At 40.7% G+C, this 16,977-nt stretch overlaps 1 protein-coding gene across 1 annotated transcript in view; it reads right to left on the bottom strand.

Annotated features, from left to right (window-relative positions):
- LOC142903534 (protein diaphanous homolog 3-like) overlaps positions 1 to 16,977 on the bottom strand; it is a 103,448-nt gene that overhangs the window by 38,012 nt on the left and 48,459 nt on the right. The window contains exons 22-25 of the mRNA XM_076049224.1: positions 15,190 to 15,319; positions 9,711 to 9,835; positions 6,268 to 6,432; positions 472 to 607 (exon numbers count right to left, since the gene is read on the bottom strand). Of these exons, the coding sequence (XP_075905339.1) occupies positions 472 to 607; positions 6,268 to 6,432; positions 9,711 to 9,835; positions 15,190 to 15,319 (556 nt within the window). The remainder of the gene's footprint in view (positions 1 to 471; positions 608 to 6,267; positions 6,433 to 9,710; positions 9,836 to 15,189; positions 15,320 to 16,977) is intronic.

Below are 16,977 nucleotides of genomic sequence, written 5' to 3'. Positions count from 1 at the left end.
TTTGTATCAAACTCATCAGTTGCAACAAAGCTACACATGAAGGACGTTGGTGTATTATTTAAAAAAAAAAAAAAAAAAAAAAAAAAATATATATATATATATATATATATATATATATATATATATCATGGAAAGGCAATGCATTTCCAATAAAGCGCCTTAAGGGGTGAAGCAATAATGTATGACGGAGGATGCTTTTTACCTGGCAACGCAGACAAACACTGGATTTGAAATTAAGCATTCTCTGTTGTTACCAACCCCACCCCCCCCAACGCTGCCCCACACCCATAAGACAAATAAAAACCCTTTACATCCACAGGTTGGTGCTAATTTCACAACTGACTAGAAATTGTCGAGTAATTTGTGCCAAATCAACAAAACTGTTTAAAACATGTTTTCAAAAACAATTTTTTATTCTATGAAGGTGATAAACAATGGAAGAAATGAAGGCCAGAGCAGACTGATCTATACCTGTGTTCACTTCCAGCAACCTCCTCTTCTTTTGCTGCCTTTCCAGTTTTTCTCGCTCCGCCTTCTCCTTGGCTGCCCGCGCTCTCCTCTGCTTCTCCTCCGACTCCTTTTGCTTCAGGTTCTCCCGAAGAGCTTGCTGTGAGGACGGAGAGAAAAATATTACCCCCCTACAAACCAAAATCAAAAACCACAACAGCTTACTAGGTAGGGTTGATTGCAACGGCGCATAGCCTGTTAGTGTAATGGACTTGCAGTTGGCACAACTTTAGATGTTAGATGACACTCACGATGCCAGCCTCAAATCAAGACCACATAATATAGAGTCATTTTAAACTTGCAATTTGCAAATGGTCTTTGATTTCTTCCTCATTCTCTATTTTCCCACAAACACTCTTCACTCTACCTGCCTGCCACATTCAATGAGCAGGAATACAAGCCTCACTACTATAATTCTACTAAAGATAAGAAATGTTTGACATGGATGGAAAGGGTGGTCCTTGGGGGCAGAAACAGTGGTCTTTGGGTCCACTTCAGCTATAACTGGAGTGCAAATTTGCTGAACGTGGCTTATTAGCATGTAGAAAAGCAAACAAGTAATAAAAAAAAAAAGAACAACTAGAAATTAATGTGGATTAATTACAGTTTTAACCACAGTGCACGGCTCAGCGCCAAACCAAATACCTTCCTGGAGTGGCTGTTGGTTTATTAAAGCTATGTGTCCTTAGAGGGCCGTTAACAACTTACCTGAAGGTAAAACTTTACTGCTACTAACAAATTTGTAAAGAAAAAAGGCAGTAGTCCAGTTTAGGAGAGTTGAACTTTATAAAGAAGCATGACATTAAGTGGTCCCTGGTGAGTCAACGATTAATTATAAACAGCCAAGACAAGGCAAACAACATCCAATTATCAATGTAACAAAACCAATAATCATTAGAATAAGAGCGCTGGCTAACTTCTAAGCCTAACTTCTAAAAAATAAACAAAAACTGGGGAAAATATGGACGAAGAGCTGGAAAAAGATGAAGAGTCATGGAATTTTTTGACGTCTGACTATTTTTTTTTTCAAGTTGTGATGTTAAGCAAGTAAAGAGAGAAACCAGGCACACACACACACACACACACACACACACACACACACACACACACACACACACACACACACACACGGCAGGATTGTGAGAGACAGAGAGAAGCGGCTCTCTGAGGAAATTGCCCTCCGTTCTCCTTCATCACGGCAGGTCGGCTCACCCCACCTCCTCTCCTGGATGTTCACCATTAGACACGCTCAATTGGATTCCTGTCAGATGTGCGGCCTTGCCCTGGGTCTCCTTCCTACGGGTGACTGAGCACTCAGCTGTACATATGTGTACTTGGGCCTGTGTGTGTGTGCCTGCGCGTGCGCCTGTCACACATTCTCTGTGTGTGGCCAACCTGGCTCTCCCTATAAAGAACTGGCAACACCAAGAGACAGATGCCAACAAACAAACACACACACGTGAACACACACACACACACACACACACACACACACACACACACACACACACACACACACACACACACACACACACACACACACACACACACTATTCGCAAAAGGCAGACAGTTCAAGGCTCAGCTTGCTTCAGGCAGTGGTGCGCAGGCAGCGCACACCTATTAGCATGGGCCTTGGCATGGCAGGGTAAATGCTGACACAGATTTGACCGCAAGGTTGTGGTTCTGAGATTTACTGTATGCCTGTGTTCATTGACCTAGCCTTGGCTTCTCCCGAGATATCTCTGTGATGTGGCCATTGGAACAAATTGCCAAGGGTGCGGGCTGCTTACACCTTGACCCATCACAGGGGGATAAATAGCTGCCCGGGGACTTTTGCCCAGTTTTGCTAATGCTAGTCTTGGCTGCACCTTCCACAGGCAGAATCATTAACCGTTACGTTTGGGTCCATCTGGAAATACCACCTCAGAACGAGAAAAGAAAACCCAAGTGTCAGGCAAGTGCGCCAAAAGCACAGTGCAAAGACTGAAGTGTTGCAGCTGCAATAAGAACACTTGCATTTTTTCTACTACTATTGTGTTTGCCTCTGATGACTGTAGACAAACAAATTCTACAGCAAATATCTGATTACAAATAATAGGGATTGAGTAAAATGTTAAGGCTGTCTGAAAACACAGTATAATGAAAACACCAGTTAACAGCCAAAAAAATGATAATAATAACACAGACTAGCTAACTGATGAGGCAACCTTTGTTTCCCCACTATCAGTATTTTTCTTTGAGCATGAGAAGACTGTCAATACTATAGTAGCTTTAATCCAAAGTTAGATGCAACATACAGCAACTGCTTCATGAGTATATGTGGCAACCCTTTGTTATGGGAAGGACTTTGATCATATAACCAGAGGGAACTCATCATAAGACCTTCAACCCCCTAAAAAAAGAACAAAAAAAAAATCCAATATACCACTTCAGAGGCAAAGACAGTTATATCTCAGTCCCACAACATCAAATATTCAAATATTAATTCTTTGAACGTTGATGCATAGGAATCAGACTCAACAACCATCTTCACTGTTTGCACGAACCAGCAAAAGGACATGAAGTGGGGCTGTCAGAACCATCAAACCCCCAATTTCAGGTGACTTACACAATTCCAAGATTAAAAATGAAGAGCAAAAGCACTATGAGTGCATGAATTCATGGTTGTTGTTTTTTTGTTTTTGTTTTTTTTAATTTTGACTTCTAAATCTCACCATCTCACTCATTTTGAGTTGTGGGTTATGTCACGGACATTTCTGTCACATGGCACACAAACATTTAGAGTGGAACGTTTATGGGGAAAAACACGACAGTGCCAACAGTTCAATGCTAAGGTCAATTTAAGTAGCCACAAGTACATTATGGGAATTAACGTCAACGACTGGGGAAAACTCTGAGCAACATCGCAATCTTAAGAAACTTCAATCAACCATGAGTGAGATGTCATCCATCTATCCACATCTCTGACTGTAACTGACTGTAACTGCTCTGCTCCCCTTTATGTCTGCTTACTGTCGTCTTTGAACACACAGTTTGTGCATACTTCTTTATTGATGCAAGTCTTTTTTGTATCACAAGCTTAAAAAAATCTGACAGCTGTGACTGTGGTCAATTCCTCACACTATCACAGAAGCATTGCCTCAAATTGATGCTTGTTCAAAATAAAGCAGAGTTAATGCATTGCACTGTGTGATGTACATTGTTATCTATGTTTCTTGTAAATATATCCTGTACTTCCGGCCAATGGCATTTTGTTTGGTTATTTTAAGAGGTTAGGTGCTCCCAAACTAGTTTTACTATTTTACTTATTACACATAATTTCATGAGGACATGACCAACACTATACGCACTACGGCATTTGACTACAGGCTACATGTTTTACGGGCTCATATCAGATTATCCAGCGACCCGTGTGAGGACCACGGGTTCTTTAAGGTTTTCCCACAAAAACTGTGAGTGAAAAGCCACTAAAAGCCCACACTGTTTAACCACTGCGAGGCGCACGGCTTCACTGTTGTGCTCTGGGAGGCCTTGCTTGCGCAGCTAAGCCGAGGGATGTGCGATAGTAAAACAGAGCTGGTTGGTGGACTGCTTCCAATGAAAACAACAGGGTGGACTGTGAAGGCAAACAGAGAATTTGAAACACAACCAGACTGACGACCATAAGACGTTCAAACAGACTGGCTTCAAGACAAATGGACACAGTTACTGCAAAAGGGTTTACAGCTGAGTTACAGCTCACCTCTATCAGAGAAAATGTTCAAAAAAAGGTGCTTGTGCAAGTTTTCAAGTTTTAGAGCCCTTCTAGACCAAAAAAAAAAATAGGCATATGAAATAAAACCTCATTCTTATTTATTCAGTCAACTGTCAAGTTCACATCTGTAATGTCCCGTATTTGGGACTACTGATGGAAACTAACATATGGCTATAATCTGACATATTTACATGTGATGTTCATTAATATGTCTGTGCTGTCCCTTTTAACTAAATAAAATCAATAAATAAATTGTTGTGGAGAATGTCAGTGATGTTTTAGCCCTCCACCCCCACCCCAATTCACCCACCCTCACCCCCAGTTGAGCATAATACGACAATACCACACAATAATATTCTAGTGAAAACCAGGAACCCAGTCTCAGCCCAGTGCGTTTGTTTACTTTACTCACTTTAATGATTGCAGACCCTAAAGAACAGCTCTTGGGCTTAAGGGGTAACTTGAGTTAAGTGTGAAGTGTGTGCGTCTGTGTGTGTGGAGAGGGTGTATTCTCACAATTAGACCACACACATTTGGGGAGTTAAGCAGAGACAAAAAGCAGTGGCATCCAAAAAAAAAAAAAAAAATCGAAAACATCCCAAGACCGTGCAGAACAGGAGGCAGAGAGGCGTGAAATCCATTTGTATGTGCACGATAGATGTTAAGTTGGGGGAAGGGCAGGAACTTTAGTCCGCTAATTAGCTACTATTATCTGTCGTACCCAGTGGCCTGCACCACTAATCCTACTGATTAAACACAGTGGGTCTGCACAGCTCCATAGCTTACAGTAGAGCCAGACTGATAAGGCCATGCAGCTCAGTGACAGCATTAATTTCTGGCTGGGGCTGGACTAACCAGGAGGGGCACTGTTCTGCTGAGTCACACTGAAGGAAGCAAATCCACTGAAATGATACATGGAAAGAAATATTACATAATTTAACAGTATGCTGAGGTTTAAAAAGGGCTAGTCATAATGTAAAACTGGCAACAGCCCATAAATATCCATTTAACAAAGTCTACATTTCAAGTCCGTGCCTCCTCAGTGTTTAATAATGCATAAAAACGGAATGCTAAATATTAAACTATAGGCTGGCAACCAGCCATCTTTGGATTTAATTGAAAACATTTGAAATTAAACATTTACACAACAAAAAAAACAAGAGGGTGATATCAGTTACTTCCATGAGTTGAATAAAATTCATAAAAAGTGTTATGTTTACTTTATTTGCTGAGCACCTAAGGAAAAAAAGACCTCAGACAGGGACACAAAGATGTTCTATAGTTCCCCATTAGAGGTTTTTTTTCTTTTATTATGATGGTGTGAAAATAACTTCAGCAAGTCACTGCATCAAACCAAAAAACAAAGCAAACTAAAACCGTACATAGCCAGCGGCAAGAAAACAAAGTAAGACAAAGAAAAGTCCAAGTTATGTTTATGATTATATTATCTTGTGTGTAATAATGGGCCTCTGGAATCGACCGTACATGGGGTCCTGCCCTATAAAGTTGGCTGTGTTCAAAATTTAAAATGCCCACCTCCTGCATCAAGGTTTCTCTTCTGGGGGAATATGGGAATCTTTGTGGGTGTCTGTCTACTTGTATTCTATTTAAAGAACATCGATGGACTTTAAAATAATTAATAAAATATGTGATGTAACGTAACACAATTACTCCCAACCAGATGATTTTGAAGGCTTGAGCTGTTGATACAGTATGGACTGCAATTGTTGTTGCTGTAGTAGCAAAATGTTGTTGTTTTTTCATAGAGTGAACTGCATGCTTTATTTTGCTTCCGTGCCTGGATGTGACATCCAGCAGAATAAGAAATCATGAGTCTTTCAGGAGGCTCCGCATCAGCAGAGGTGTGATGAAGTGGAGACGAAAGGCAGCCAGTGTGACAATCACACATATCATTTAGAAGCTCTCATCTCAAATGACTGTGGCACACAGGACGTGGCCTCGACTTTGACACCTTGCACATGCGACACAGCTATTTTTTACTCACCATGAACATGGCTCGGAAGTTGCTGAGATCAGTGAATAACTCCTCCACGGAGGTCTTCTTTGGATCAATGGCAAAGTACTCCAGCAAATTCTGATACAGCGTGTCCATGTTGGTGTGCAGGATCACCAACTTGCCACACTGCTCCCGTGCCATTTGACTGAAGCTGTGAGGGCCTGTGGTCAAGGTCAGCAACAACCATTGTGCTTTAAGTAATGTATTTGTAACAGTATTTGTATTCGATGGTGAAGACATGCACTATTCATCAGTAGGAAATAAATAAATAACAGTTTCAGACAACTAATAACGGACGAGACACTGTTGAGGGGAAAATGTTGGTTATCAGACTTGTGATAGTGTGAGTCGCGCTATTGCCGCAGTTTTCACGGCTGTAACCACCTGCAGGGAACAACATCTGTGTCTCAGGCCGCGGCTGCTGCCTGTCGGTTTCTCTGGCATGCAAATACTCGCCTCAAACAAACAAACAAACAAACAAACAAACAAAAACAGAATATGCTACAAAATTTTAACCCTGCCTGCAACTACATCAAAAGTCATTCGAACATCCCAGCATTTCCCAAATTCCAAAAGAAAAAACATGTTGTTTTTGCCCCTGATGGTTAAACTCCATGTTAACAGCCCTCCCCCACTGACTGCTCCCATGCAGTGGCAGCAAGATCAGTAGCACTGAAGCTGGTGACATATTTGAAAACTTGTGTCGTCTGATCTCTTATTGCTCAAAATGACATTGATAAACCTCATGTGCAAAGGGATGTTGATCCTTAATGTGCGAAGCCCACCATTAGCCACAGAGGTCTCATTTTCCTCATCTTGATAATCTGTATTGTGGAACATTAAGGTTGTTATGCACACAGCGCATCTCACCTTCAGAGAAAAAAATATCAAAACCAGGGAAAGGCTCATAACTGGCACACTAACACCAGCGACTCTTTTACTTCCTAAGAAAAGTGCAAAAGTATTTTAAAGGAACCTCAAAATGTAAAATTGAATTTAAAAAAAAAATTACTGTCCTACTACGTTCATTTCATTTAAAGTGGGAAAAATGGGAAAACTAGAAGCACTCACAGCACTCACATGCCCTCCATGTTGACCCAGAATTTGCGTGTTCTCGCTGTGTCTGCCTGAAACTTCCTCCCACATCCCAATCTGATTAACTTGCAACCACTCCAAGGTGTAACCTGCCTTCACCTGAAAGGCCCATTTATGCTCACTTAATGTACATCAAGGCCTTATGTGTCACCCAGCACAAAGTGGATAGGTAAAAGGTAATGTACATAAAGATGTACTTTTGCTTCAAATGTTGCATAACGACCGTACCTCCATACTCTCGAGTCAGTTAATGTCATAGGTGTGTTTGTAATTGCATAAATATTCCCACAGCATCCTTTCAAAAAGGTCCAGAATTTCAGTTTCTTTGTTCCTTTTGTTGGTCGCACTACACCGATACTGCACAACACTAGATCCCAAAATCTTCGGTGTTGGGACTCTGGTGCACATCTGAAAGCTCTCTGAAAACATGAGTATATTTGTGCTTTTAGGGGCTGGGATAGGCTCCTGCACCCCATGACCCTCTACCAGAGTAGGCAGTGGCAGGGAAAAAAAATGATGGATGGATGTTCATATATCAATGTGGATCACAGAAAAGTGCACATGAAAAACTAAAATAATTGGTAGAATTCCAGTTTGAGTGTTTTACATAAAACCTTACACTGCATCTTGTATTAAAATACATTTCAGTCTATTAAGTTATTAATTAAAAGGCCTAAATGGCAAAGGGGCCCAAAGCATCATTGAATTATTAGATATTAAGCCCCAATGTCTGTGTGGTATCACACTCATGTGGGCTACTTCTCTTGCTCTTATTGTTATTTTTTATTGCTGCTGAATTGATGGATCTGCAATATCTAAAGTCTGCCCCTGCACTGAATCCATCTGGGGAAAGGAGTTTCTCTTCACAGCTGGGCAAATGCTGTTCAGTAGGCACTGCTCTCAGATTGACTTGTCAGTAACATGGTTGAGCTAAAGAGAAAAAAAGGTGCAAGAAAAAGTCAAAGCAGTTGATTGAAAGAGAAGAGAGAAAATAGAAGAAATTTCCAAGAGTCAGGGTTGATAAGCATCATGTGGAGCAAAGTTTCTCCTCAAAATACATTCCTGTTTCAAAGAAGGGGCCGGCTGAATTTCCCCAAAATTTCCCATCATACTAGCTTTTCTGGGCTCATCAGACTTTGTGGTTAAATTTGTGGAAAAATTTGTAAAAAACAAATGACAGTGATATATCTTGAAAGTTGAAAATATAAGTAGAAGTACGTGATGGCAATTTCTTTATCTACAAAATTGTGAGAGTTTCAGAAACACCTTTGAACATAATTGTGAATATCTTGTGAAACAGTTATGTCCTACCTCGTAGTCATGAATCATGTAAGGCTTCAGGCTCGGACAACTTAATGTGTTTTATATTCTGTTGACATGTTAGGTTTAAAGCACGCAGCCCATTGAAGGTTTTGTGCTGTGATGCAACTTTCTATGTGTTTACCTGAAGAATGTTAACTAACAGACATTCCTGTGGGATTAAATGTCAGATGATCTGCCTTGTAGGAGATTGACACTACATGCTGTGATGACTAGTATGAATGTGTGCATGGCCAGAGGTGGATTTTACAGACTTTAAGACATGATAGATTTCATCTCGACATTTCCTGAACTTTTTTTTTTTTTTTTTAAATCGCTGGTTAGAATAGAAATTTTGTGAAAGGTACACGAAGTTGAAAGCGAAAGTCAGAGCTGTCAAATCCATGTTCAGTGAACCTTTCAAAATTGCACTCAAGACTCTTGCTAACGACTATAGCACAAGCCATCAGAGCCCGAGCCCCAAGGCTACTGATCAAAACTACATGAAGGGGGCTAGGTACAGGGTGTATTATTGAACAGCAGCTTACACACCTGGTACAAGATGTGCCTGTCAACTTCAACCACAAAAACCTTCCTCAGTGGATAGTAAATAATTAACATAGATGCCAAACAGGAAGGGATGGCTGTCTGCTGTGGACCAAAATGTCCAAAAGGGGAGGTGAAAGAATTAAATGATGGTCTAATGTGATGGTAATTTGCACATCTGACTGACAACAGAATAAAACATGATTTCTAAAGAAAAAATACCTCACTTCTGGGAATTTGAAGCTTTAAAGTTATTGTCGCCCTTTCTTTTGTATAAAATCTTCTGTGAGGTGGCTTCCTTACCAATTGACAGAACCCGTCAGTAATTTGAGTCATCAGTTTTTTTTGTGTCCAGTTCATCTATTCTTGGTGATATTGTTTTCCTTATTTCGGAAAAAGCAATTCTTCACCTGCTTCTTCACATCCATTGAAGCCAGTGAATCCCTTAGAATAAAGACCACTGTGCGAACAAACGCTTGTCTGAAGGATATTGCCATTTTGGTGAAGAACATGTCGGTAGGGTCATCATGGGAGGAGAACGTCTCCAGGTCTTTCTCCAGCTGCAGCAGCTGCCTTTCCATCTGCATGAGACTTTTGGCCAGATTCTCTGCAGAAACTGAAAGAAAGCCACACACATTAGAATAACAAATAAAAACAACAAAATATACATGCATGACATGTGTAAAAGCACAGAGAAATAACACAACAATTGCCTCATGAAATAGGTGAGAAAACAATAAAACAGGAGGACAAGTTACTTATTAGTACATTAAAATGCATGTGTGCTTCTGAGGCTCCGACAAGGAGAGGATAACGCATATAGAAAAAAAACAGGAAACAATTACCAAAAAAAAAAAAATGGATTATCCGTTGAAGTCTATAAAACTGATATGGTTAAATAAAAACCTCAAAGTTGCTGGTTTTGGCAGTAAAAGTAAGAGTCTACCTTCTCTTTGGTGGTTGTATAGATGCAAAGATCATTCAGGTAGCGGAGCGCAGAAAGAGAGAAACCAGCTTTCTGATTAGGCGGCCATAGCTGACACATTAGGCTACTCACTGAATGCAGCACACGGCTTAATTTACCCTGATTAGACCAAAGCGAGGAAAAAAAAAAAACATAAGCTGCTTATTGCTAAGTACTTTTTAAATGTCTTGATCCTTCCATATGCCTTAAGAAAATGAAAAGAGGAGATGAGAGCTGTAATATAGCCACGTTTCACACTGAATTTAAAATGAAAAGCTCACCAACTGTTGGGCACACACACTGTCGTGGACAGGCCCGCACATAAACACGTCTAATTAGACGTCGTCACTCAAAATCTCATTTAAAATTCGTTTATATCCGGTGGAGTTTAACGGAAAAAAGGGAAAGTGTCTAACACAGTGAGTGGTTGAACGCAAGGTTTTCTGAAGTGCTGAAAGGTGCTATGTCTGATGACGAGTACATTCACCATCTTTACCATTGCAGTGACTGACAAGAATTCAGGGCCCACATTTTAAGTGATTTCAAGTATGTATTTGTTTATTTTCACATAATTTGGGCTTCCAGCTCAGAAAACCCACGAAAACAGGATTTCAAAAAATTAGAATAATGTGAAGAAATCAGCCCAGATTTTGCAGGGCATGATTTTTTTTAACTGAGTGTCATCTACTAAACTCAAAGCACCTGCACAGGTTTCCCCAGGTGTCATTAAATTGCTTCAGTTTGGTTGAATTGTCTCAGTTCGGTTCAACATGGGGAAGACTGCAGACTTGAAAACTGGCCAGAAGAACATCATTGATACCCTCCATAGGATGGGTAAGCCACAAAAGTTTATAGCCAAGGAGGCTGGTTGTTCACCGAGTGCTGTGTCCAAGCATCTCAGTGGAAAGTCTAGTGGAAGGGCAAAATGTGGCAGGAGAAGGTGCACTACCAAAAGAGATGACTGTGGGCTTCAGCAGATTATCAAACAGAGAAGATTCAAGAACCTGGCAGAGATACAAAAAGAGTGGAATGAGGCGGGAGTCACAGCTTTCCACCACATTCAGACGCATCCGGGAGATGGGCTACGAAAGCCGGGTTCCCCGGGTCAAGCCACTTCTGAGCCTGAGCCAACGTCGGAAGCGTCTCAACTGGGCCAAGGAGAAGAAGGACTGGACTGTTGGCCTGTGGTTCAAGGTTGAAAGTAAATCGTGCCTTTCATTCGGGAATCAAGGTCCATGGGTTTGGAGGAAGACGGGTGAGGAACAGAACCCAAGCTGCTTGAGGTCCAGCGTGAAATATCCACAGTCAGTCATGATTTGGGGTGCAATGTCCGGTGCAGGTGTTGGTAAACTCTGCTTCCTGAAATCCAAGGTCCCAGCAACAGTCTACCAGAATGTTTTAGAGGACTTCATGATTCCCTCTGCTGAGGATCTGTATGGAGATGCAGATTTCATCTTCCAGCAGGACCTGGCCCCTGCCCATACCGCCAGAAGCACCAAAACCTGGTTTGATGCCCATGCGATCACAGTGCTTGACTGGCCAGCCAACTCACCGGACCTCAACCCCATTGAGAATTTATGGGGTATTATCAAGAGTAAAATGAGGGACACCAGACCCAAAAACAAAGAAGAGCTGACAGCAACCATCAAGGAGATCTGGGCTTCCATAACCGCAGGGCAATGCCACAGGCTGATTGCCTCAATGCCACAGCGCATCAAGGCAGTTATTAAGGCAAAAGGATTTCTAACCAAGTATTAAAGACTGACATATCATTTTGAAAGTACAATATTTTGATTTAATTGATGTGATCTTAATTTATTTCTTTTTTCTGAGAAGTAAATGGTGATTTCTTCACAGTATTCTAATTTTTTGAAATCCTGTTTTTGTGGGTTTTATGAGCTGGAAGCCCAAATTATGTGAAAAGAAACAAATACATACTTGAAATCACTTAAATTGTGGGGCCTGAATCTATGAAAGTTTGACTTTTTGAATGGAATTATGGAAATTAATGAACTTTTCCATGATATTCAAATTTTTTGAAAAGGGTCTGTATGTGGACACACTATATTTACAGTAATGGCCAGGAATCTAAACCACAAGAGATGTTATTTTCCAATAGATACAACTGGGTTAAGAAGAAAGAACTGCAGAGCCCACTCTACACTTGCTGTGACCGTTTCTTTCTTCTTGCCTCGAAAGTGTCTTGCAACAGGATGTGGGCTGCATGCAGACAAGGAGGGCAGCCAGACTCACAGCCTGTTAATAGAAACTATCTAAGACGAGTGATGATGCGCTGAGTGAGGAATGGGCAAAGGAGAGTTGAAAAAAGGAGTCAACAGAGTATCTCAGCCAAGTTGCAAGTTTGAACATACGGCCAAGGTGCTGATGCGCAGTGAAGAAAAGCACTTTTACACCGTGCACGTCATTTCAATGTGCAAACAGACGACACGGAAGCATGTGTGACTTTGCCTCTTAGGTATTATAGTCACTTGTTCTCCACCGACATTGCACTGAAACATGACAGTAGTGTAGGCAGCTGGTCTTGTTTAATGAGATAACAGGACCTACCATCTAACATTGAACTGTGAAGTTCCTTGGTGCTTTGTTTAGTCTCTGTATGGCGGGAGATATAATCCAGCTAGGCGCAGAATGTGCCATAGGTTGAATAGGTGTCAAATTCAGGCTGCGGCCTCCAACGCCGTGTATAAACAGAAACACAATGAAGAATTCTGCCTGATTTTCATTTTTTGACACAGCTGCACTACAGGTGGTCTCAGTGAAAACAAATATAAACGTGTTTTAGTGGCAGCACTGTGTTTCACAGTTAATTTTACACTAACAACAGTCAATTCAGTAAAGTTGCATTTTTTTCTTGATTGGTTTAAACTGAGGCAAAAAGGGGTTTTAAAAGCTGTTTTTGTAATCATTATTATTATTGTCAAATATACCAAAGTAAAGTTTGTTCAACTGTTGTGCAAAAGCTCATGACGTTACTCTCTAACGTAAACAGTAAACTGTTTTCACCACTTTTGTTGTTTGTGGTCCTCTTCTTTATCTTCTGCCTGTGTGCACGATGGAAGGATTTTTTTTTATGAGCAGTGGGATCTGAATGGCCACAAGGCCCTGAGGTGCTGCAGACACATAAATTATATTTTTGAAGAATAATAATTGGAATATCTGCAGAGGTCAAATCGCCCATTGACATCCTTTTATTACTCTGCCAGGACCAGCTGTGCTATTAATGAGCCTGCGCCACTTGCACTACTGTGTATACTCACAAACAGCCTCTCTGCGCCCAGAGCAGCACTACAGATCATCCAACTCAGATACATATACGGTGTGAAGCTGAAGCCTGGCTGACTGAGCACAAGCGGAGTGATAGCTCTCATGGCAGGGAATGAGAGACCTCAAAGACAAGAAGTGCTGCTGCTCGAAATCTGCGCAGCGCATCTCCCACATGTAAAGGCAGAGTGAAGGTCAGTGAATTGCAAGGGGCAGGCAGTTTGTTCTAAAACACTTTTAACCCAAGGCTCATTGCTCACACTGAGCACAAGTAAAGCAATGGCTTGTTTCCAAAATAAAATGATGTTTTTGCATCTATTTCTATTTATACGGATAGAATAAACAGTATAAACCAAAGGCTGATTTTTCTTATTTTAGGCTTATTTTGTATTTCTACCACAGTACCGCTTTATGAGTGAATTATTATTTATTTTATGTACTATGGTCAGCACTGGTTAAGCGATGCAAGTTTTTGTTTTTCTTTCTGAAGACACCGTTAGACAGCATGACCTTTTCACAACATAAGCCTTCAAAGCATAAGATATAACTGACATAGCTTATTAAGTGCAATATATTAAAAAATGGAAAAAAAAAATAAAACCTTCTTCACCGGCGTGGCCTTGCATGAACAATGCACTGCCGGTGTCCAGTCTGTTGAACCATGATGCCAAAACAACTTTCTGCTTACACTCTGTTCTACACTTCACGTGTTCACAAATGGACAATAAATGATAATGATAATTTGCAGTTTATCTCAACACAGAAGGCCAATGTAGAGTTGCCAAGTAGCGTAGCATGTATGTGGTTGGACAGTGGAAGCAAGCCAGAAAACCATTGAGAAACCATGAAGAACAGGGAAAATGTGGAACAATCTCCCAGCCGTGAAATGACAATGTTAACTACTTCCCCACCGTGCTGGATTTAACAGCTCATTAAACTACACAATTAATTAAACTGCATTTATTTCTCTTTTGTTAAAAAAACATGAAAACAATAATTTGAGTATTTAGTTAGAAATAATGCACTTGCAAGTGGGAGGAGGACAAAAACCAATCAGCAGGTTGGTACTTCTTCTGCTCCTCAGGAATGGAAGCAACACTGCCGTACCACCGCCACAACCCACACTCTCAAACAAATATCTACTTTATAATGAAGTTTATCAAAAACGTGGTGAAAATTTGAGACAATATTGTGTTACCTCGTATTATTGAGAGATACTTCTTCACCACAAAATAGGCTAAATTAACTTTCTAGCACTTTTTAAAGCTGTCTTTTGAGGCATACCTGTTTTAATAAACTACAATTAGTTGTCTCAACCCTCATCAGACATGCGCATTTATGCATTAACAAAACCTTACGAAATCCTCATGCTGCAAATTGAGGGGTGAAGTGCGCACCCCTCAATTTGCACACTTCAAGACTGCAATTTGTTGTTTTTTTTCATCTGTTCATCTCTGCAGACATCCAGCCATTTGGACAAACAGTGTGTTTATATTGTTACACGTTCCTGATGGTGAAAATGCTGAACTGCTCCAGTTGACCAGAGACATATCAGCATTATCATCAGACACAATGCACAAGTAAATCTAACATCCTTTGGGCTCTTTAATGGTTTGCTCTGTATGAACTAAATGCATCAGTGGCTTCTGCAAACAGCAATGCTGCCGTTCCTAAACAGGAACAACACTAAGATGGTAAAATAACATTGTAATATTCAACCTCACCTTTACTAGCCCGGTCCACATGCTCCAGTTCATCAACAAACTTGATCACGTTTGGAAATTCCTCTTCACAGACTCGTGCCAGAAAATGGAGTAATGTTGTCTTTTGGTCTGCAGACTTTGTGTCCTTCAGCTAAAGTGAAGAAAAGAGAAAATAAAGGTTTTGACTTCATGTCATGTTCTATGACAGCAATATGGAAACAGGACGGTGGTCATTTTGTAAGGTTTTCGCCAGAACTTGTAACATTTCCAAATCCTGTTTTAGTGTAAACCTACTTGATGACAGGTAATAAAATCCCCTAAATATAAAGACCTGTGGGTACTATCTAAAATAGCCCCTTTTTTTCATATTAGTGTGTTAGCTGACGTGCCAGTGATGCAAACAAAAGACATGTTAAAGAGCTGAAAAGGTCAGTTTTTCTTTCTAGGACCCCTAGCTGTTACTAAGAGAAAGAGAGAGAGTCACATTAGAGACACACATTCACAGTACAATAGTGTCTGAGGGTCATGACACATGGCATGCGTCAGGAATAATCATCGTGAAAGTGCTCATATTCATGAACCATCCACAGATATAGGCACTCTGCTGTTTATACGTGATGCAGCAGGTGTATAATAGGCTTAATGGACAAAATAGTTGCTATGAGGAGGGGGAAACCGTAAATAATGCACACATGATGAACTCCAGCCTTATGATTCTGAGCCTGCTTGGGATCCAGGAGGGAATCCATTTCATTTTGTAAAAGAAAAAAAAGGGGGGGTTTGTTGCTCAGTCACACTGCTTTCCATTACTGATGAAACACTGGATACTTGCCCGTTTCCCAGCACACACTGCACCGATGCATACTTAAAAAAAAAAAAAAGCTGGCCCACACTTTCACAGAAAACCCAATGTCCTTTGAGGTGTTTAATTGTGTTGAGGAGAAGAGAAGCATGGTTTCGAGGAGAGGAGTAATTTCAGCAGAAGTTTCAAAAGAAGGGCAATTTGTGGGAAAAGGGCCAAATTTGGTGCTTGCTTCAAAAGGTAAATGGGCAGCACATCACCCAAGTAATTACTAACTGCTGTCGCTATTGTAGCTGCAGAAGTTGGCTTTGCCCTCAGGGCCTTTTTATTTTACTGTACTCTCTACCATACTCAAACGAATCAAATATAGAATAATTATCAGGATTTTAACCCCTTGAATTCCAAGTTGAAGATTCCAAGTTGAAGGCTCCAGCTGTTGGAGCCCCTGGTGTACAATCATACTTTGTCATTGTCCATGAACTTCCACAGGAAGCATAAACACAAGACCCCAACTGAAATCAATGTGTGCAGAACGGCAAAGGAAAACACCCTCCCACATCCTTTATTAAGCAATCTTCAAGTTTTTCACTTGCTGTGTAATTGCTGAGTATTGACAATGCTGCATCTGGATTTCTGTGTCATACTGATGGCCCCATCCCAACCAAACACAACAATTTTCCAATTTCTCTGATAAATTTTCATCACTGCTCTCTTACGGTCTAATTCCGAGAGCCCTCTCAGTATTCCAGCAAAACATCCCTCCCGTGGAGTGCATTTCTGTGTATCTCTGTAGGTGATCTGTTTGCAGACAGCAGTGTATTCAGCCCCGCTGGGTTTAATCATATTTGTATTATCTTTTCTAATCAAATATTCTCATCTCTCTTCCCATTTCAGTCTTCAATACTCTGTCCGCCACCCCTGCCAAAAGCTTCAAGTGTGCACAAAAAGTCCCACTCTGATTTTAGACGGATAGTAATCATAGTTGACAATGTAAACATTTGGCTTTT

Source organism: Nelusetta ayraudi, unplaced genomic scaffold (assembly GCF_046127955.1).
Source record: "Nelusetta ayraudi isolate G7.1 ecotype Tasmania unplaced genomic scaffold, CSIRO-AGI_Nayr_v1 ptg000005l, whole genome shotgun sequence".
Lineage (NCBI taxonomy): Eukaryota > Metazoa > Chordata > Actinopteri > Tetraodontiformes > Monacanthidae > Nelusetta > Nelusetta ayraudi.
The sequence above is the reverse complement of the archived record's forward strand: the minus strand, read 5'-3'. Positions and strand labels throughout refer to the sequence as shown.